At 49.9% G+C, this 21,701-nt stretch overlaps 2 protein-coding genes across 4 annotated transcripts in view; one reads left to right on the forward strand and one right to left on the reverse strand.

The window, feature by feature from the left end:
* Positions 1–12,157, reverse strand: part of UBTD1 (ubiquitin domain containing 1) — a 59,408-nt gene extending 47,251 nt beyond the window's left edge. Inside the window, exon 1 of the mRNA XM_055118973.1 lies at positions 11,610–12,157. Within this exon, the coding sequence (XP_054974948.1) occupies positions 11,610–11,679 (70 nt within the window). The 5' untranslated portion in view covers positions 11,680–12,157. The remainder of the gene's footprint in view (positions 1–11,609) is intronic.
* Positions 12,158–12,535: 378 nt separating this feature from the next.
* MMS19 (MMS19 homolog, cytosolic iron-sulfur assembly component) overlaps positions 12,536–21,701 on the forward strand; it is a 35,478-nt gene continuing 26,312 nt past the window's right edge. For 2 of the 3 annotated variants that reach the window (XM_055118838.1, XM_055118839.1), the window contains exon 1: positions 12,536–12,665. In XM_055118838.1, coding sequence (XP_054974813.1) covers positions 12,554–12,665 — 112 coding nt within the window. In that variant the 5' untranslated portion in view covers positions 12,536–12,553. The remainder of the gene's footprint in view (positions 12,666–21,701) is intronic. The other variant, XM_055118841.1, reaches the window with a different exon arrangement.

Consider the following 21,701-nt stretch of genomic DNA (forward strand, 5'->3'; position numbering starts at 1 on the left):
CCAGGTGGAACTAGGGGAAACTATCTGGTTTTGTTTTGGGGGCACACCTGGTGATGCTCAGGGGTCATCCCTGTCTCTACACTCAAGTATCACTCTTGGCGATGGTTAGGGAACCATATAGGATGCCAGGGATCGAACCTGGGTCAGCGACATGCAAGGCAAATGTCTTGTCCATTGTACTACCACTCCGGTCTGTCCTCCCAATTTGATCTGAACAAAAGTCAGCAGAATGAAAAGGCCCCACACATACCCCCCCGCAAAGAACACCTCGGTGAACTGGGCCTTGGTTAGTGTCACTGATCGCCAACAACCATAGCACTGCTCGCTTGACACAGATCATCACTTAATCCTTTGCTACCCTATACCTCACACTCTTGTCCCTTTGCTAAACCGAGGCCCTGACCTGTCTCTGCTTGCCCCTCTGTCACCTGTGCCCATCCTCCCTTGGTCTCAGCATCCTCATCTGTGAAAGGGGTAGATGAGGCCCGGCCTGCCTACCCAACAGGATGGTGGCGGGGTCAAATGACATGGAACACTTGAGAAAGCCCTGGGAAAGCTGCAAAATGCCAAGCAAAGCAGGGATCACTAGTCTTACTGACTACAAAGAGAGACACCTGATCCTGTGAGCCCTCTGCTAATGTGACTTACTCTCGGGTGCCTCTTGTCCCTTGGGAATTTTGGAATGATTCACAGTCTGCGGTGCCAGGGCACTCTTTCTTCAAGTCCCTGGCATCTGGGAGTAGGAAAGGGGAGGTTCATTTTGGGAGAAGGCAGAAATAAGGATGTTTGCATTCATTTGCATTCTATTTGTTTCTCTTTAGGAACACAATCTTGGCTGAGATCCTGTTGCTTCCAGAACACTCAGCCCTCAAATGACAATGTTCAGCAAATATTTATTGAGCAACTACTGTGGGCCAAGCATTTTGTTCCACCGTGATGGGCTCCCAGATTCAGAGGTTGTGCTCTGGGGGTTGAGACCTTCAAGGAGGACAGGACAGTGAGGCACAGGAGGGACTATAGTCCTTAGCCTTGCAGTTTTCACTGTCAACTTCCCAGTTTCCTTTCATAGGGATGGTGCTTAGGAGGTTCATTGCACAACGGAATGAGCTCTGAGTACTGGAATCTGAGTCAAAGTACTTAGACTGAGTTCCAGCTCCTCTGCGCTTCTCAGCATCAAAATCACCAGCAAGCCATTTACTTGCCTGAATCATCAGCTTTGCCAGATATGAAATCAGGAGAAAAATTCCTTAGGCAAAATGGGAAGAAGCAAAGGAGAGGACTGTTTGAATGGGGCTAGCATGGTTGGTACCTGGCAGCTCAGGAACTGCAACATCAAAGGGAAGAGTAATTGTACAGCAGGGAAGTGCCTGCCTTGCATGCAGCTGACCTTGGGTTTGATCCCCAGCATGTCACATAGTCCTAGGAGCACAGCCAGGAGTGATCCCTAAGTGCAGAGCCAGGAATAAGCCCTCAGCATCTCTGGGTCCGGCCGCCAAATCAAGCAACAGCAACAACAAATGGTTGTAGGCACAGAATAATATACAATAATAGTAATATATAATCACTGTCACTGTCACTCTGTTGTTCACCGATTTGCTCGAGCGGGCACCAGTAACGTCTCCATTGTGAGACTTGTTGTTACCGTTTTTGGCATATCGAATACAGCACGGGTAGCTTGCCAGGCTCTGCTGTGCGGGCGAGATACTCTTGGTAGCTTGCTGGGCTCTCCGAGAGGTGCAGAGAAGTTGAACCCAGGTCCACTGTGTGCAAGGCAAACACCCAACCTGCTGCGCTATCGCTCCAGCAATAATATACAATAACTCAAGAAAACATTTTGAAAACTGCAAAATGCTTCACAAACACCCCCCTACCATGCCCGCCATTCTGGTGAAGATTATCTCTAGGGACAACCCAAATCCCCGGTTCTGAGATCTGACCTTGTGCCTCCGCCCTGGCTCAGCTGTTTCTAGTCTGTGTAGTCTCAGGCAGGGGCATTACCTCTCCTTCAGTTGTAAAAGATGAGAACTGCAGTCACCCATTGGGTGGTCATGCGGATTAACTCTGACGATCCCCTGGCACATCCCTGGCGCATGGTAAGCACCCAGCAAAGACGAGCTGTTACTAAGTGCATCAACAAGACTCTAAGTCCATGGGCTCACTTCTAAGAACCAGGCAGTGTGGTGGCTGGAGGACTGGACTGGGCTCTGTACCAATCTCCCAAAGCAAATGGGTACCAAGGAGGTGCCATCCAGTCTTCCCAGATCCTACCTGCATAAGGAGCCCCAGATCTCTCCTGACCTGTTTTCCTTTCTCAGCACAAGGGTTGGGGGCAAGAAATGGTCAGGCCTCCTTCCTTATGAGTTCGTAAGGCAGGGGAAGAGATCTTGTACTCAGAAGTATCTGACCTCAAGCAGCCAACAGCCCACCAGTAATCATGTCCTTCACCCCTGGATTCAGCATTTGGCCCTAGATCCAATAAGAGTTCTGCATTTCTCACAGGCAAAGGGGAGCTAAATAAGGAAACATCTGCACAGCAATGGGAACGTTCTTTCAGATGAATGATAATGATACAGAACTCTTTGCGCAACTGGAAGTCACCATCCACCCATCCCACCTATACGTCCATCCATTCCTTTCACCTAATGGTTGAACATATCGTTAGAAAGCCAAAAGCAAGCCAATATCCCAGAAACATCACAGAATCTACTCACCTAAGCTCCTGTATGCCCCTTCCAGGGGACCAGGTGGGGGGCCTCCCTGGCTTAACTTTGAGTTAGTCTATGGCGCCTTTCTCGAGGCACAACTGTGGCAAAACAAGAAACTGGAGAGGCTGCGATTTGAGTGCAACAGATCCTGAGAATCGACCATTACAATGAAATACCACTTCACACCCATGAAGATGGCCATTCAAAAATAAAACAACAGAACACTCAGAAAACACCAAGTATCGGGAAAGAGGTAGAGAAATTAGAAGTCTCGGTGCATTGCTGGTGGGACTGTGCAATGTTGCAGTCACTGAGACCAGGATGAGAGTACCTCAAAAAATCAAAACCTAAAATCACCACCTGATGCAGCAACCTCACTTGTGGGTTTATACACAAAAGAACCAAAAGGAGTTGAACAGACCCTTGGAAGGAGTTATTTGTAATAGCCAAAAGGTTATTAGTGGAAACAACCCAAAGTCCATCAACAGATGAACAGATACATTTTTTAAATGTGGTAGATGTATACTATGGGAAATGATTCAGCTTTAAAAACAAAGGAAATTGTGACATACCCTACAACATGGGTGAACCATGATTATCATCCTAACTGAAGGAAGCCTGACACAAGAGGATAAACACTGCATTAGTCCATGGACACCAAGTACCAAGAGAAAGGAAATTTGAGACGGGAAGCAGGATGGCAGTTGTCAGGGACTAAGGAAAGGGGTGAATGGACAATGTGTCCTTCGCGCTTACAGAGGCACTTGGGGAAGCTGGAAATGATCTGCAGACACACTGTGGACGGCAGCGCAAGTAGGATGCAGTCAAAGCACCAGAGCTGCAGACCGACAAGTGGGGAAGGCCCGTGACAGGGTGCATGTCTCACCTGGGGAAGGCCTGTTTCAACCCCCCACACTCCTCCCAAAAGCTTAAAATGGTTAATTTGGGGTTCTAGGTTTTTAATAAGGAAACAAGAAAAAGAGAGACCAGGGGCCAGAGAGATAGTACAGCGGGTAGGTTTGCCTCACATGTGGCCGACCCGGGTTCAATCCTGGGCACCCCATCAGTTCCCCAAGCACCGACAAGAGTTAATTCCTGAGTGCAGAGCCAGAAGTAACCCTGAGCATCGGAGAGAGAGAGAGAGAGAGAGAGAGAGAGAGAGAGAGAGAGAGAGAGAGAGAGAGAGAGAGAGAGAGAGAGAGAGAGAGAGAGAGAGAGACCAGGGAGAAGATAGAACAATTATGGGTGAAAATGTGAACCCCAAAGCACAGCAGCAGGAAACTACTTATTTGGGGCCTGGTGCCCTCTCACCAGTCAGACATGCAACAGCTGATCTGGAAGGACCTGATCTGCACTTCCCCAACCAGGACCCAGAACGGGATCCAAGAGACTCCCACACCAACGCTGCACAGGACCTTGGAAATGGGGTCACACTCTCTCTCTCCTCTCTCTCTCTCTCTCTCTCTCTCTCTCTCTCTCTCTCTCTCTCAACACACACACACCTTCTTTTTTCTAGAAAGAAGCTTTTGTGATTCTTACCTCCAACAACCAGGTGCTTTGTATCTACAGGTACTATCTCAATACCCCCAATTTGCAACAAGGATATTATTCATGCTCAAAGTACTTTGCTCAGAAGCATATCACCCTCTTCAGTAAGCTTCCTATTCAAGAATACTTTTAAACATTTCTTTTACAGTTTTACTCTTTGAAAAAGAATATGCTTCAGGGGTCAAAGAGATAATACAAGGGTTTGGGCACTTGCTTTGCATGTGGCCGATCCCAGTTCCAATCCCAGCACTGCCTATGGTCACCCAAGGACCATCAGGAGTGATCTCAGAGCACAGAGCCAGGAGTATGCCCTGAGCACTGCTGGATGCAGTTCAAACATATCCCCCTCAGAAAAAAAAAAACCCATATACTAAGCTTCAGTGATCTGGTATGGAAAATCATGGACTATGGTTCTGGAGTAAAAAAAAAAAAAATCCTGTAACTTTGAATAACAGACTCTACAAGCTCATGGAGTTTCTTTCCACCCAGGCACTCTCTGGGAGGTGGGCAGGGAGTAATCACCCTACTGTACAGCTAGGGATACTGAGGTCCAGAGGTACCAAGAGGCTTGCAGAAAGTCCGACCTGATGTAAGAAGGAGCAAAGAGCCAGAGGCCTAGTTTCCATCCATGCCAGACCAGACTCGGCTGGGACCTCATATCTGAGCAGACGGGGGAGCTAGGCAAGTACTATAAAAATCAATGTTACTTTGTTCTTCTTTCATCCTCATTACATCTCTCTGAAGTGAACCAGAAATATTATCATCTCTCTCCCTTTTTTTGTTGGAGGATCAACAAAGCACAAATGACTTGCCCAAGATCATCACTTAGCATGGAAAAGAGACAAAACTCCCCGCCCTTCTGACTATAGTTGACCACTCCCCTGCAACGTCTCGACCTCAGCACACTCAAAACTCAGAGGAGCCCAAGCTGTTTTTATATATATAGGCTGTGCCATAATTCCGAGAAACCCAGTAGGGAGTGGATATACCTTTATTCTCTTTTTAACACCTGGAAAAGGGGGGAGGGGGGAGGATAGAGATGGCTAAGCTCTTTTTCAGCTCTGAAATTCTGTGAACCTGAAAACTCCCCAACAAGATGGTCAGGTGCCTGGAATCTCCACCATTCTCCTTGCTGTCCCTTGAGGCAATGACAATAAACACTGAGCATGTCTGGGAGAGGGGTCCACGCTTCCCTAACCGAGTAGGTTAATGCTGAGAAAAGGTTCCTGCCCGGTCAGACCTGAACAGGGGCCTTCCCTTTGCCCTCCTGCTTCAGTCCCCTTATCTCTGAGGGAAAGGGGAGTCACATACTAGGGATCTGCAACCTTCCCCAGGACTGGAATGAGGCCAGGCCCAGGAGAGGGTAGTACACGAGGCTGCTGACCTCAGGCCGATGCAAGCAGGCCTGCTCCTTCTTTCTCTATAAACCTTCCTCATTCTGTGAGACACAATAATTTCATCCAGCAACTACTGATTAGGCACTAGCATGTGCCAGGTACTGTCTGTCCTATGTGCCAGGGAGTGTACAAGTAAAACTCTCCGACTGCAGGCCAGAAGCGAGACGTCCAATGTCAGTGGGTGGAAAATAAAACAGAGGAACACTGAGGCTAGATGGTGGAGGGAAGGGTTTGAAAGGAGACGTAAAGGCCAGAGAGACAGTACAGTGGATAGGGCACTGGCCTTGCTCGTGGATATCCTAGGTTTGATCCCCGAATCCTGTATGGTTCCCCAAGCACTTGCCAGGAGTAACCCCTGAGCACTGTTGGGTGTGCCCCCCACGAAAAATAATAATAAATTAAAAGGAGATTTGGCTTAGCAGTAGAGCACTTGCCCTGCATGTTTGAGACCCTGGGTGTGATTTGCAGCACCACCTGGTTCCCCAAGCACCCCAGACAGCGACACCCTGAACAGATACCCTGAGCACGGGATCAGGAACGTGCCCCACCCCCTCACCTACAGCATAACTGGGCATGGCCCCCAAACAAGCAAGCAAACAAACAAGCAAAAAGGATGGCTGGAGAGAGCCAGACAGAGAGTAAGTGTTGGAGTGCTGAGGCTAAAAGGGAGGGACCTTCCGATGCGGGTGGCAAGAGAGGGAAGAGCAGGACAGGGCCTAAGAAGGGGAAGCCTCTAGCACCACAGTGCCGGGCGCACCAACACAAGCACTCTGCGGAGAGGCAGAGCACGTGAGAAACAAAAGCAGACTGACAGACTGCCGCCTCACTAGGCCCACTCGACGAAAACAGTGCGCCAGGAGACACGGGAGGAAGAGGGAAGGTTCATCTGGTAGCTGATGGTAGCTCACAAGAGCGAGAAAATGACGATGGTGAAAATCAAGTTCTGGACACACTTAAGGCAAAGCCAATAGCTCTACTGATTAAGTGGACGTGAGACAAGAAAGGGAAAAGTAAAAAAAAAAAAAGAAAGGGGAAAGTTAGGGATGACTAGGATTTTGAGGGCCCAGGCAATGGAGGCTATGGGCGGCCCGTGCCTGTGGGGCCGTGTCAGAGTAAGAAGGCTTTTACATGGCAGCAGAGGGGTTGAGTAAGCAGCAGGCCAGACAAGGATGAACTCAAGTGATGTGAGAGTCCACGGGGTACATAATAACACATAATTGTGTCTGTAGTTATACAGGAACCCCGTGTACGATCCCATGTAATTTGTATGACTGTATGTTTACTGTAACACACCAAACTGTAAGCTCCATATGGCCATGGGTCATGTGGCTTGCCACAGCCAGCAAGGGGCCTGGTATATCAGTAAATATTTACCGCGTAAATAGAGAAGTTGCCCAATTGCTCCCTCAAGAATAGCCATAGCGGCCCACACCACGAGAAGCGAACTCTCCTGCGAGCGCATCACCAAGTCCTACTGGTCCCAACCAGGGCCCTGGATCTGTCCACCCCGGGCTGAGACTCCAGGATGTAAGTGGATACGCCTGGCACATCATAGAATCAGATATTTGGGTTTCAGCCCTGCCACATTCTTCAAGGGTGGAACCGGGCAAGAAACTCGCCTGTTCTACCAGCTCCTCCTTCTCCCAGGGGTGGTGGGGGAAGGGCTGCCCCACCCATTTCCAGGCAGAGATATTGATCTATCCAAGGTGTATGTGCAGGATGCCAGGACCCCTGCCCATAAGAGGAAGCCGTACCCTGGGCATGAAGTAAGAGAAACAGTGAGATAGAGAGTGCAGTCCTGAGAAAACTTGAGGTGATGAGGGGACCACCCCATTCCAGTTAACTTGAGACTCCCGGACTGGCATGCGTGGTATCTCTGCTCCGCCAGTCAGGTGACAGGCGGTGAAGAGCGAAGGCCAAAGGGTGACACTACATGGGTTATTGATTTCAACTCAATAATGTTCCAGTTTTGAGTTCCCTTTGTAAGGGCAGTAATAAGGCTAACGGACTGGCACTAGCCTTGGCCTTTCCAAGACATTCCAAATGTGACCCAGAAGGGCTTGGTGACTTACTCGGGACCACCCAGCTGCATGCCCCAAACACAAACTTGAGTTCTGGCTCCAGAGCTTTCTTCCACTACAGCAGTGGCAAGGGAAAGGTAAGTGTCACCGGGAGAGCTCAGGGAGCTGTCGGCACAAGAGTCCCCGCCTAATGCTATGTCCTTGTCAAAGGGCACGCTGCAGATGCTACAGGAAGGCCAGGGGCAGGCTGTGGGGTTATGGATTATTCCTTCCTTTGCACTGAACTACAGAATTCCCCTTGACTTTGAACTTCTTTATGAATAAAGCTATACATAGTAGGGCCCACCAAACTGAAAAAAAAAAATAGTAATAAAAGATATACTAACAAGTTCAAAGAAAGAAATGAAGATATGGCCAGAGCAATAATACAGTGGGAAAGGCACCTGCATTGTACGCAGCAGACTTGGGTTCGATCTGAGATATCCCATATAGTCCCCTGAGCACCAGCAGGAATAATTCCTGAGTGCAAAGCCAGGAGTAACCCTTGAGCATCACTGGGTGTGGCCCCAAAACAAAACAAAAAATATAGATATAAACTGATCTTCAGTAGGAAACATACTTCAGGGGAAGGATGAGGATAGTAGTAGGGGGAAGGGCACTGGCACAAAGGTGGAGGAAAGTGGACACTCCTGGGGAGTGTATGGTGCTGGAACAGTTCACGTGTGAAACCCTGTCATTAACAGTATCGTAAACCACAGTGCCTAAATAATTTTTAAACTGATATGTATTTCAGAAAAATGTGTAGTTAAAAAAACCAGACGGTGGGATCACCTGCACTGGCTTTCTCAAATCAACAACGAGTGTTTCCTCATTGAAGCCCTATGTAAGTGCTGCATGTCTTCCTCTATGAGCGAGTGAGGTACGCCAGGGCTAGACAGAACCCAGGTCTTCGGGGCCTGCAATGTAGCTACTGACTGTAAACATCAAAGAAATGACTAATAATATGGAGCATGTAATTGGTAAGTGACATAATGTGTCTGCAAGAGTTCAGAAGAGCAATCCTTTCTGGGTGGGGTAGGTGGCAAAGCAGGGTGCTCTAGAAAGATACCGGATTTGAGGTGGGCCTTGAAGGAAAGAAAGGCAGAAGTGATAAGGGGGAAATGGCCTTCGGAAACACTGGCGGCTTTAATGTCAGGGAAGAGAAAGAAATCACACTTTCAAAAGGGTGGACAGGGGCCAGAGAGGAGAGTACAGCAGGTAGCCCTACTTGCTGTAGCTGACCCAGGCTGGATCCTTGGCACCCCATGTGGTTCCCCTGAGCCCTCCAAGAGGGATTCCTGAGTAAGAGCCAGGAGTAAGCCCTGAGCCCTGCCGGTGTGGCCCAAAAACAAGAACTCAGCCAGAGCCAGAGATATAAGACAGCAGGCAGGGTGTTTGTCTTGCATGCGGCTAATCTGGGTTCGATCCCCAGCACCCCATATGGTCCCCTGAGCCCTGCTAGGAGTAGTCCCTGAGCATAGTCAGAAGCAAGCTCTGAGCACTGCCAGGTATGGCCCCAAAACAAAAACAAAAACAGAAAAAAAAGGATTGGGAAAAATGAACAGCCCTGAGAGGTAAAGTTTTTAGAGAAGCAGCGAAGGGCTACAGAGAGGGTTTTGAACTGAACGACAGGTCCATTTAATCTGGCCACCATGTGCAGTTGGGTACAGGACTGAAGCAGGGAACCTGCCAGCTGGGAGGTGCGTTGGACTTGAGGTGACAAGGGCATTCCACAGGACAGGGACTGGCAGGTCCCCGTGACTGAACTGGTTGGGAAGCAGAGGACACGGAGGCAGAGAAAGCGAGAGAGTTCTACCAAGAATAAAGTCCCAACGGGAGCTCAGAGAGACGCAGGGCTGACCTCAGAAGTTCTGGCTCTGAGGGGATCTACATCTGAGCAGTGGCGCGTACTCAGAGAGGCGAGGCTGGAGTCTGAGAGCAGTTTGAGAGTAGCTGAGGAGACAGCGTAGGGGCCAGTCCAAAAGACAGAGCTGTGGGCAAATAGGGTTTCCCTGGAGGGAGCGTAAGGAGAGAAAACATGGGGTGTTAAGCTGAACCCTAAGCTGCCCACCCTCCCATAACTCCCAGGTGAGACAACAGAGAAAACCCCGTAGTAGTTTAATTGCCAAGAAGGGAAGCCCGGAGAATTTCAAGTAGGTGAGGGCTGTCAACAGTTAAAAAAAAAAAAAAAAGCTACAAAATCAATGATGTGGCCTGAGCACATAGCACTGCACTGTAGCACTGTCGTCCCATTGTTCATCGATTTGCTCAAGCGGGCACCAGTAACGTCTCCATTGTGAGACTTACTCTGACTGGTTTTGGCATATCGAATACACCATGGGTAGCTTGCCAGGCTCTGCCATGTGCGCAGGATAATCTTGGTAGCTTGCCGGGCTCTCCCAGAGGGACAGAGACAAAGGAATCGAACCCGGGTCGGCTGCATGCAAGGCAAATGCCCTACCTGCTGTGCTGTTGCTCCAGTCCAGGCCTGAACACATAAGTTATAAATATTTGTTGGAAGAATGAATGAGTTAAAGGCCTCAGGGTTGAGTCCGTTTTCTTCGCTGGAAGAATGGCTGGGGTTTCCCTCAGACTAGAGGAAGCGTCCTGGGCCCCTCGGTGCATCCTTGCCTGCTCGCCCCAGGTTTGCCCTCATCCTCCCTTCCAGTCTTTCCAAAACCCAAGCAACACACCTTCCGTGTCAAAAGAGACAGGAAACTCCTACTACTAGAGTTTCCACTTCATTAACAACTCTGCCTGTGGCTCCTCTTACATAAAGAAATATGTGGCAATGAGGTGGAAGAGGAGACTGGCTTCTAGTCCCCGTGGTACTACTATTAGCTGGCTGTGTGACTCTGGGCAAGTTGCACAACCCCTCTGGACCTGGACTCTCACTGAGCAGGAGCAGGAGGAAGAGATGGAGAAGGTGGAAGAGGAGGAGAGGAGGAGGAGAGAAGGAGAGGAGGAGGAGGAGAAGGAGGAGGAGGAGGAGGGTAAGTCCATCTGGGCTCGAGACAAGTTTCGAAGGCTCCTTTCAGCTCGAGAGTCTAGCACTTTTATCATTCTCAGAAAGTCCTTGCAACACCCTCCGAGAAGGAAGTGAGTAGAAGACCCGGGGGAAAGGACCGCCAGACCTCTTCCCCGGGGCGAAGCGCCAGGAGCGAAGCGAGAAAAGTGAGAAAGGCGCCGGCCGGCCCCCGCGGATCGCCGGCGAGCAGAGCCCACTGCCAAGGCTGGAAGGACCTCAACAAATCCGAGGGAGATTCCCACCCCGCACCCACCTTTCCTAGACTCCCCAACGGCCAGAAGGCTCCAAAAATCCCTGCGGGGTGGGGGGGGGGGAATAAAGATTTCCTTCCCAGAGTCCTACGCTGCTTTTTTTTTTTTTTTTTTTTGCAAGTCGGATTCCGGCAGACACGATCTGCAGCCCGATAATGACACAGACAGTCTTTGCAAGGAGCGACTGTTCTCGCCCGGCTCGCGGCGAGTTCGGGAGCCCCGACGGGGCCGGGGCGTCCAGGCCGGCGTGGCCCCCGCCCCGGCCCGGCTCCCCCCGGCCGGCCCCACTGCGGTCTGCAAACATTTCCTGCCCCCGCCCCCACCCGCAGCTTCCCAGTTGGAGCGAGTTGGTCTCGCAGCCGGGTCAGCGCTCGCAGCTGCCCCGACACGGCTCCCCGGGACCGCCCCCCCCCCCCGGCTGGGGAGGAGCCCCCACCCCCACCCCGCCTCACCCCCCCCCCCGGTCTGGCTCGGGAACAGCCCTCGGAGAAAAGCGGGTGTCGGGGAGCCGGGGGGGGGGGGGGCGGGGGGCAGTCGCCCGGGAAACCCGGGGATCGGGCCAGGAGGGAGACGACTGGCCGGGCGCCCGTGGCCCTGCTTGCGTGTCCCCCCGTACTTACCTGCTCGCTTGCGGGGGTGTCCCGGGGCGGCCGGCCTCTCCCGTCGCTGTCTCCCCACGCAGTTGCCCATGCTGGGTCCTCAGCCGGGCCCCATGCACCGGAGGCGGCGGGGAGGGTCGACGGTTCCGCTCCTCCGGCCCCGGACCGCGGCGTCCCGGGTCAACGGCTCCCGGCTCCCGGCATCGGGCGCTCCCCGACCTCCCCCCGGGGGGCGCGCTCGGCCCCGGTGCCGGCTCCGCCACAAACTTTGTGGGCGAGGGGAGAGAGCGAGGTGGCCGGCTCCCCTGCCACAGTCCCAGGTGGCCGGGCCAGGGGGGCCCGCGACGGTGCCCGGCCGGAGACCAGCTCCCCGCGCTGGAGGGGCGGAGAGAGGGGGCGGTTACCGCCGCAGCTACTCTCGGCGAGCTCGGGGCTGCCAGCTGGGGCCGGCCCCCCGGAGCCTGTCACTCACCTGCCTAACCCCGCCCCAGCCCGGCCCCGCTCCCTGCCTCGGGCTCGGGGTGCCCTCGCCGCCGCCGCCGCCGCCCGCCCCAGGTGCGCATGTGACCGCCGGCACCGCCCCCTCGGGCCGGGCCCGAGTCTCTCATTGGCTTCCCCAGGGTGCGTCCCGCCCCCCCGCCGGGCCCCACCCAACCAGGTGCCCGCCCCGCCGCCCCGTCTCCCAGGGAGCTGGGCTGGGAATTATTCGTCCTCAATGGCCCCCGGCTGCGTGCCCGGCAGCTGCCCGCCCTCCCCGCGCCGCCGCCCCGACTCCAATCCCCGCCCCTCGGGGGAAGGGACGGTCCCTCCCTGAAACCTCCTGGCCGGGAGCCGGCGGGCACGTGATCCAGGAAGCGCCCCGCCCCCGGGGCCCTTGCCAGGCGATTGGCCCAAGGGGCGCGTGCGCCGAGAGGCCCGGCCCGTGGCCCCGCCCACTTCCCCTCCCACGACCTCGAGTTCGCGTCATGGCCGCCGCCGCCGCTCTGGAGGCGGTGGCGCCTACGGGCACCCTGTGGGGCCTCGTGCAAGACTTCGTCATGGGTCAGCAGGAGGGCCCCGCGGACCAAGTAGCTGCAGGTACGGCCGACGGCGCCGCGCGGCCCCCGCACGGGGCCGGTCGCAGGGGGCGGCCTCGGCCCGGGCGCCGGGTGTGGGACGGGCGCGGGGGCCCGGGAGGGAGAGAGCGAGCAAGCGTCGCGCGTCGCTCTCAGGAGCCTCGCTCGCTCCCTCGCTCTCTGTGTAACGCCTCGGCGCGCCTGCCCGCCGGGAGAGTAACGGCCCTGTCACGGCTGAGGAACCCGAGCTAGGGCAGCGGGACCTGCACATCCGGCCGGTCGGGGGCAGCTGGAATTTGGACCCAGGTCCCGGAGTTGAGAACCCGGGTTCTCGCCCCCGCTCGGGCGCGCGCCTTCCCGTAGCGGGACGGGACAGAAGCTGGCGCGATGGGCCGCGCGACCGTCGCGTGGCCGGCGGAGCGGCGGGTGGACCGGACACCACAGACGCCGCGCTCGGTCCTGAGGCGGCTCGGGCTCCCGCGCAACCCCCGTTTCCTGGTCGAGCTCTCGATTCATTGGCTTCGTGACTTTTTAATGAGGCTTTTTTTTTCCCCTTCCCCCCCGCCCACCGCATCTCCAGTTTTCTGCCGTTTCGGTCAGGGACCTCTCTCCGTTTCTCACCGCTCACCTGAGATCTGAATAAAATTAATTGAAATTCTGAGGCTTTTTAGAAAAGGCGAGGGGTGGGGAAGAAACCTTAAAAATGAACTGAATGTAGGAAGCTCTTAGATCCCGGTTTTTAAATGACACAAAATGAGATGAGGATGATAAATGAGTTTTTTCCCTTTTATTTTGAAATTTTCGTGTGCTTGGGGAGAAGTATAGTTCTCATGAAAATGGAACCTGTTAGAGCCTGCTAGAAATAAAATACCTTGGCCCGCAGCAGTATCACACACTTGCATTTTAATCATTCCACCAGTACTGAGTGCGCCCTGCAATCGCGAGGTAAACAATAGAACGCGGTGCAAAGTAGCGCTGCACCCACCAAGAGCTTACAGTGCGGTGGGAGGACAGCCGAGCCAACCGGGAGTGTAGAGACTACGGGAAAGGGGCACGAGGATAGGTGGTGCGGGGGGGGGGCATGGCGCTCCCCCTTCCTGCTGCCATTCCACTGAGAGCAGTTTCGCTTGGGGGCCGCCCCTGGCAGGGCTTAGGGGTTGCTCCTGGCTCTGTCCTCAGGAATTACCCCTGGTAGTGCTTGTGGGGACCCTGTGGGATGCCAGGGACCGAAATAAGTAGGCTACGTGCCCCGCGCACTGTGCCTATCTCCCTGTTCTATCTCCCTGGCCCTAGAGTAACTGAACTGTAGTGTTACCAGTATTTACAGTTAGCGGCTACTGTTACTTTCCTGGGTGGGTTTCGTTTTGCTTGGGGACCACACCCAGTGGTGCTTAGGACTTATTTGTGCATGGGGTCTTTGTGCTCAGGGGTCATTCCTAGCAGGCCTAGGGATTATATGGGTGTTTGGGATTGAACCCAGGTTGTCTGCGTGCAAGGCAAGCACCATACTCACTGTGCTGTTTCTCCGTGTGTGTGTGTGTGTGTGTGTGTGTGTTTTAATTGGAAAGTCTCAGGGGCTGGAGTGATAGCACAGCGGGTAGGGCGTTTGCCTTGCACACGGCTGACCCGGGTTCGAATCCCAGCATCCCATATGGTCCCCTGAGCACCGCCAGGGGTGATTCCTGAGTGCATGAGCCAGGAGTGACCCCTGTGCATCGCCAGGTGTGACCCAAAAAGCAAAAAAAAAAAGAAAAATTCTCAGACATAAACTAAGTTTTGAAAATTTCATAGGGAACACATATCCGGTGCTTAGATTTTGCTATTAACATTTCTTTTCATCTGTAACATTTTAACTCTGCTTATTTATCACATACCCTTTTAGGTTGCAGTTATCAGTACATTTCTTCCTAAATTCTTTGGTATGCTTATCATTTGCTACAGCTTATTTCCTTTGGGTATTTTCTTATGATGGTAGTGGTCCACCCATAGAAGCTAAGGGGTTTCTGCATCTCTGGATTTCTCCCAGAGATACTGTGGGGACCATAAGGGACCAAGGGATCAGACCTGGGTCTTCTGCATGCAGGGTTTAACTGTTCATTTTGGTTGGGAAGTTGATTTTTTTAATCTTATTTTTATTTATTTTATTTATTTTTAGTCTGAGAGTCACACTTGGTAGTGCTCAAGGACTATTCTGCTGTGTCCTCTGGGGTCACTCCCAGTGATCATAGGGGACTCTAAGGTCCAACCTGGACCTGCTGTTTGCAAACCATGCCCTCAGCCCATTGAGTTCGCTCTCGTTGTTTATTTTGTTATAACAATTATGCTCAATGAAGTGTCAAAATCTTAAGTATGCACTCACTAATATTGAAATCCTACACTACCACCACTCCAAGATAGTGCATTACTCTTAACTATTGTAACTATTCCTTAATATTTATACTTAATGAACTTAGTAATTTTGATTGCTTGCATTCAGAACACCTTGAGAGGACAGCTTAAATAGGGACTTCCAAGTTCTTTTTTTATATTTTTTTCGGTTGTTTGTTTGTTTGGTTTTTTTGTTGTTGTTGTTTTTGTGTCACACCTAGGATGCACAGGGGTTACTCCTGGTTCATGCACTCAGGAATTAATCCTGGCAGTGTTGGGGGCGGGGGACCATATGGGATGCTGGGAATCAAACCTGGGTCTGCTGCTTGCAAGACAAACGCCCTACCTGCTGGCTATTGTTTCAGCCCCAGGACTTCCAAGTTCTTACTGTGTTTTTTAATAAATTTTGTATTTTTTGTGACTGGAAAAAGTAGCCTAGTGTCCAGTTTTAATTTGACTCAGTTCATCTAAGACTGTAACACTAGCCCTATTGTAATTTAATCCTCCTGATTAGGGAAGGATGTTGGTACTAATTGAAAGTAGCTGAGGGACAGTAATAGATAAGGTTGAAAACTTTAGGTGAGGCTGAACTATGCATTATCTTGGGTTCCAGGCCCAGGGTCTTGGATGAACTGTTACCAGTAATAGAAGTTGATGTAGAACCTTGATATCATGAGCAAAGGAGCCAAGGAATTAAAGTGAATTCCAGAAGATTTAAATCTGTCTTAGGTCACAGTCCTAGTTAGTTAGGCTTGTTGAAGGTTTACAGTTGGTTTTTTTTTTATTGGTTTTGGTTTAGGGCCCTAACCAGCAGTGCTCAGGGCTTACTGCTGGCTTTGCACTCAAAAATTACTCCTGGCAGTGATCAGGGAACCATATAGGTTGCTGGGATCAGACCCGGGTTGGTGTGTGTGAGGTAGATGCCCTCACCACTGTGCTATCTTTCCAGCCCTGAATGTTTACAGTTTGGAAGCATCCCCAGCATAAGAGATAGTTTCAGATCCTCTCTCAGCTTTCTTCAGCCTTGGTTTTAAGATTTGGTGCCATACCTGGCAATAGTCAAGGGTTACTCCTGGCTCTGCACTCAGGAATCGCTCATGGAATGCTGAGGATTGAACCTGGTTCTGCCCCATGCATGGCAATTGCCCTACCTGCTGTACTTTACCTCTGGCCCCTTGGCTTTTGGTATTTGGTTTTGTTTTTGCTTCTAGTTATGTACTTATGGATCACTTCTGGGAGTATTCCGGGAACCATGTGTGGTGCCAGGGTCAAGGGCCGAATCGATACTAATACTGAGTGCCATGCACTCAGCCGACTCAGATTCAATCCCCAGTTATCCCCTCTGATCCCCTGATTTCTGCCAGGAGTGATCCCTAAGTGCGAAGCTAGAATTAAACCTTGAGTACCTCTGGGAATGACCCCAAAACAAAAACAAACAAACCAGAACCATGGTCAGCCACTTGCAAAGCCATAACCTTTGTACTGTCTTTCTGGTTCTTTTCTTCAACCTTTTTACACCTGTTAACCTGCACCATTCCTCTGTACTGGTCCATGGACTGGTTGTTATAGATCAGTGGTTTTCAGCCTATCTACGCCTGTAGTCCAGCAGTGGTCCGTGGACAGGTGATTGAAGACCACTGCTCCCAGACTTTGTTAGTGTTAAAGAAACCAGTGTTCTATTTAACTTCTCACAGTGAAGCCACTTCTGAGAACTAAATGCAATAGGTGCTTCTGATCCCACTGCTTTTGTTTTGCCAGGTGAAAGTGTCAGATGTAAAGGTGCAAATACTGGAGAAATGACACGGCAGCCGAAGGGTTGAAGGCTTCTCATCTAACCAAACATTCAAACTATCTGGCTCCTACCTTTAACTTACTCTCACCACTCTCTTCCTGGATTTTAGGTTCCAAGGAGTCAAATTGATTCCCTGTGCCCCACCCGGGTGCTTTCCTTCACTGTTTCCTCCATGAGTTTTAGCTCTCAAACATTACACCTAGGATTCAGGGTCAAATTTTAGTGCTCAGTGCCTATACCACAAGCATTTCCTGATTGTTCCAGCCAGCCATTGTCTCACAGTGCAGCATCTTTGTGGTATGTAATTCTCAACCCTTCATATACTAATGCGCACATGTTTAGTAGCTATTTTTGTAGACATTGTCTACGTCCTAACTGTTCTACCACCAGAGTGTGCTGGATTCTGGCATAAGTATGCAATAAAAACTTCTGATATCCAACTGAAAAGCAACCTCCCTAAGTAATGAAATAAAAACTTAAAAAGATTGGAATCTGAAGTCTAACTAGTTAGAGGGGCTTGATGGGAAGGAAAGAAGTCTTGGATGATCCACACCTTTGATCCTGAAGACGAGCAAAATTACCTTGTCCCAAAAGGGAGGTTGGAAAGGGAGCTAATGCTAAGGAGTATGATTTTTGAACATATGGAATTTATAAGTAATGTATACAAGTGTTTTTTGAATTTTTTTATCCTAGTTTTCACTGTGTGTATGTGTGTATCTTCACTATATATATGTAGTATTTTCTGACATTAGTAATTTCCCAAGGAGAATACTGTTCTTGAAACTGAAAGATTGATTGAAAATAGTAAAATCATTCTGAGAAATGTCTGTGGTATCCTCAGCAGAAAGGACACTTTGAGATGTTAATTGAAACTGAGGCTGTACTGGGTTATTTTTTATGTGCATTCACAGCCTCCCTGCCTCCTTGTGTCGTTTGCTATTCCAGACTCTCAAGATGCTGCATCTCTATCAGAGTCTCCAAAAAACCCTGCCATTTTACTTCTTTCTTAGATGATCCCAGTCTGTTTATCTCTGTGGTCACAATGACCTCGTTGCACTATAATTATTTGAAATATCTTTCTCTGATTCTGGAATTGGCTCGCAAAGTACATTATGTGCATGTATGAGCCAGGGGTTCCATATGCCTGGGACCACTTGGTCCTTAGAGCACCCTTTGTAATTTCTGTGTGGCAACGCATATAGCCAAAGAAATAGAAATTTAAAAAAACCCTAAGCAAATCAAAGAATAAAACTAAAATGTCTTTCTGCCCCAATAGGGTGTGAAATCCTTAACAGTTTCCTTTCTATATTTTTCTTCCCAGCTCTACTAACAATGCCTAACTTAAGTGGATCAGTATATATTGATTGAATACATGCAAACACACAAACAATTTTCACTCTTTCAGAAATAGAGAAATTACAAAAGTACTAGTAATTCTATTTTGAGATCAGGGAAGACTTTCAAAAGAGTTGACATTTGAGGTGGTTCTTGAGGAGGAAAGAAAGAAATATCCTACACCTACGATTTATGTTTTCAGACTTATAAATAGGGAAGAGAGGACTGGGATGGTGGTTCAGAGGGTTGGAGTGCATGCTTTGCATGCAGAAGCCCCGGGTTCTGTTTGGGGGTGACAACCCCATCCCCCCAAAAAAAGAATATGGAGGAGAGGAGAAGTGTTAGGGAGATTGCTCGGAAGAAAGACACACATTAGTTCTTTCCCAAGTTCAGTCCCTCAAGCATGGTCCCACAAGTACCACTGACCCCCTCCCATTCCCCAAACACTCTGGCAAAGGATCTCGGGAGGTAACTAGAGGCCTTACACCTTATGAGCTCCTGTACAGATGCATGCAAACACATTTTTTTTGCTATTACAAAGCAGCAGTTTCATACGAAATGCTAAAGTATTTTAAAATTTGTGAATATTCTAAATTTTGATTGGGGTACTAATTAATCAGGATATACTTTTGTTAAAACTCATCAAAATAGTTAATGTCTGTGCATTTCACTCTGTGTAAGCTGTACTTCAATGGGGGGAGGTGAGCTTCAGTCAGTGCTCAGGGGGCCTTGGGGAAACCCATCCCCCAGTAACACTTGGCCAGTCAGACTGAGCTGTTTAATGTTTGGCCAATGATACTGGGGTCACCATCGCTACCCCAGGAGGTGCTGGGGTGGCAGGGGATTGGGGGAAGGTAGTTATGTATGCTGGGGATTAAACACCTGTTCCCTATACTGATATCTTTTTTTCTTCTTGATTTTTGGTTTGGATCTCCCTCCTTATTTGGTGTTTAGGGATCACTCCTGGGGTGGTCAGGGGATCAAAACCCGGTCCTTTGGCATGTGAAACATTTCCAAAGATAGGCCTTAGCACAGTTTCAATGGGAGATTCTGATATATTTGAAGAATGAATCAGTTCAATGATGTTCTTTGCTAGTAACTGCTCTCAGTTCCTTATGACTTCCTGTGTACAATTACTTATGCTTTTGGTGGCTGTTACTGAAATTAATTTGGGTTTTCCCCCCTGTAGTTCTAGGGATTGAACCTAGCGCTTCACACATGCAGAGTATTCATTTTACCACTGAGCTGCATTCCCAGCCCTGAAATTAGTTTTTAATTTTTTAATGTTTTTTTTTTTTTAAGCAGTGTTTCCTGGCCTCCAACTAGGATGTTCAAAAAGGGTGCCCTTTTTTATCCTCCCAAATGGTACGATATTCATTTCTGGTTTCTAAGTATACATTAAGAAACCGAGCAGGAGATGGAGCCAAAGCAATTGTACAGCATGTAGGGCTTTTGCCTTCCACACAGCCTACCCGGTTTGGATCCATGCCTCCCCAAATGGTCCCCTGAGCCCTCCAGGAGTAGCCCTGAGCACTTCTGGGTGTGGCCCGAAAACAGAAGTAAGGAAGGAAAGGAAGAAGGAAAAGAAGAGAGGAGCGATAACTCAAATGATTGAATGTATGCTATACATATCGGAGGTCTGGGTTCAGTCCCTAGAACCAGGTGATCTCCTGAGCACTGCAGGTATAATCCAACGCCCAGTACCTCCCTTCAAAAAGGAAAATTGAATGGAAGGCTGGGGAAGATGGCCCAAAAGCCTGGAGTGCATGCTTTGTGTGTAGGAGCCCAGTTTTGTGATTGGGTTTTTTGTTTGTTTGTTTGTTTATTTTGTTTTTTGTTTTTGGGTTTGTGGGGTGGGGGTTTGTGGGGTGGGTTTGGACTTTTTGTCTTGTTTGGGTGTCTTGCCTGCAGTGCTCAGGGCTTAAAGGAGAAACTGGACCATCCAACTCTTGCTTCCTTGGATTGTCCTGGTAGTCTCACTGCTGCCCTTCCCCCACCCTAAAGTGGGCACGTTTTTCCCTGGCTCTGGCTCTCTCAGAAGTAGGGGCAGCCACTGGGACTTCCACACCCTGGCACGAGTAGGGCTAAGAGTGCCTGATGTCTAGGTTGGTGCCAGTCACGAGCTATGAATCCTGACCAGCACATTCCCTTTCCTCATTTGGATTGGGCTTTCATTCTGGTGTAAGCAGTGTAAGCTGCTGCCCAGCTCAGCTCACAGCTGTTGCTCTGACTTCAGAGCAACTGAAAGTCTGGTTTTCTCAAGTCTTAGGTACACTTAAAGTCCAGTGTTAGAGCTAGTTATGTTCTACATTTCAGGAGGGGGTGAGTTAGAATCCACAAGTAATTCTCCACTTGCCATCGCTTACTGAGTTAACCAAATCCTTAGGAAGTCTGCTACCTCTTACTCTGTTTCCCCTTGAAAATGTCTCCTAGGGTGCTCCTTTTAGCTTGATTTTAGGTTTTATTGTTGTGCAGCTAAAACTGCCTTTTCCTTTATTTACTTATTTAGGGTTTGGGGCCATCTGCTCAGAAATCACTCCTGGTGGTGTTTAGGCAACCATATGTAGTGCTGGGGATTCAAATCAGGGTCAGCTGTGTACAAAGCAAGTGCCTTAACTCCTATACTATCACAACTAAAAAGAAATGTCTTTTTTTTTTTATTTTAATGTTTTCACAACATTCAAAGGGTGCAAAAGAATATATAGTGAAGTACTACTAAACTCCAAAGATGGAATGCAGGATACAACAGTATCACTCGTGTGTGACAGCCTCACTGAAGGAGAAAAAGAATTGATGTTAAGTGACTTTGGAGATAGTATTTTGTCTGGAAACTAGAGTCTAAAGACCAAACTAGAGGCCAGTGATAGGGCTTAGCAGTTGATAATTGCCTCACTCGAGTTTCTGAATTCAGTCTTTAGCACCACAAGAAAAAAAAACAAACTAGAAACATTGCACTCAGCTTATCTTTTTTATTTTTTCTCACTAAACTAAACTATTTTGAAAATAATTTATAGCTATGCGAGGTTTGAAAACATAATAGGGCGGGGCTGGAGTAATAGCACAGTGGGTAGGGTGTTGGCCTTGCATGTGGCTGACCCGGGTTCGATTCCCAGCATCCCATATGGTCCCCTGAGCACCGCCAGGGGTAGTTCCTGAGTGCAGAGCCAGGAGTGACCCCAGTGCATCGCCAGGTGTGACCCAAAAAAAGAAAAAGAAAGGGGCCGGAGCGATAGCACAGCGGATAGGGCGTTTGCCTTGCACGCGGCCAACCCGGGTTCGATCCCCAGCATCCCATATGGTCCCCCAAGCACCGCCAGGAGTAATTCCTGAGTGCAAAGCCAGGAGTCACACCTGAGCATTGCTGGGTGTGACCCAAAAAGCAAAAAAAAAAAAAAGAAAAAGAAAAAATAATAGGGGTTCCAAAGAGAAAGCTCAGTGGGCTAGGTGTGTGCGAAAGGTCTGGATTTAGTCTCCACAGCACCTCTGGGAGGGATTCTCAAGCATAGAATCAGGAGTAACTTACCTCTGAGGACCACCGGGTGGCCCCAGTCCCCCAACACCCAA

Source organism: Sorex araneus, chromosome 11 (genome assembly GCF_027595985.1).
Source record: "Sorex araneus isolate mSorAra2 chromosome 11, mSorAra2.pri, whole genome shotgun sequence".
NCBI lineage: Eukaryota > Metazoa > Chordata > Mammalia > Eulipotyphla > Soricidae > Sorex > Sorex araneus.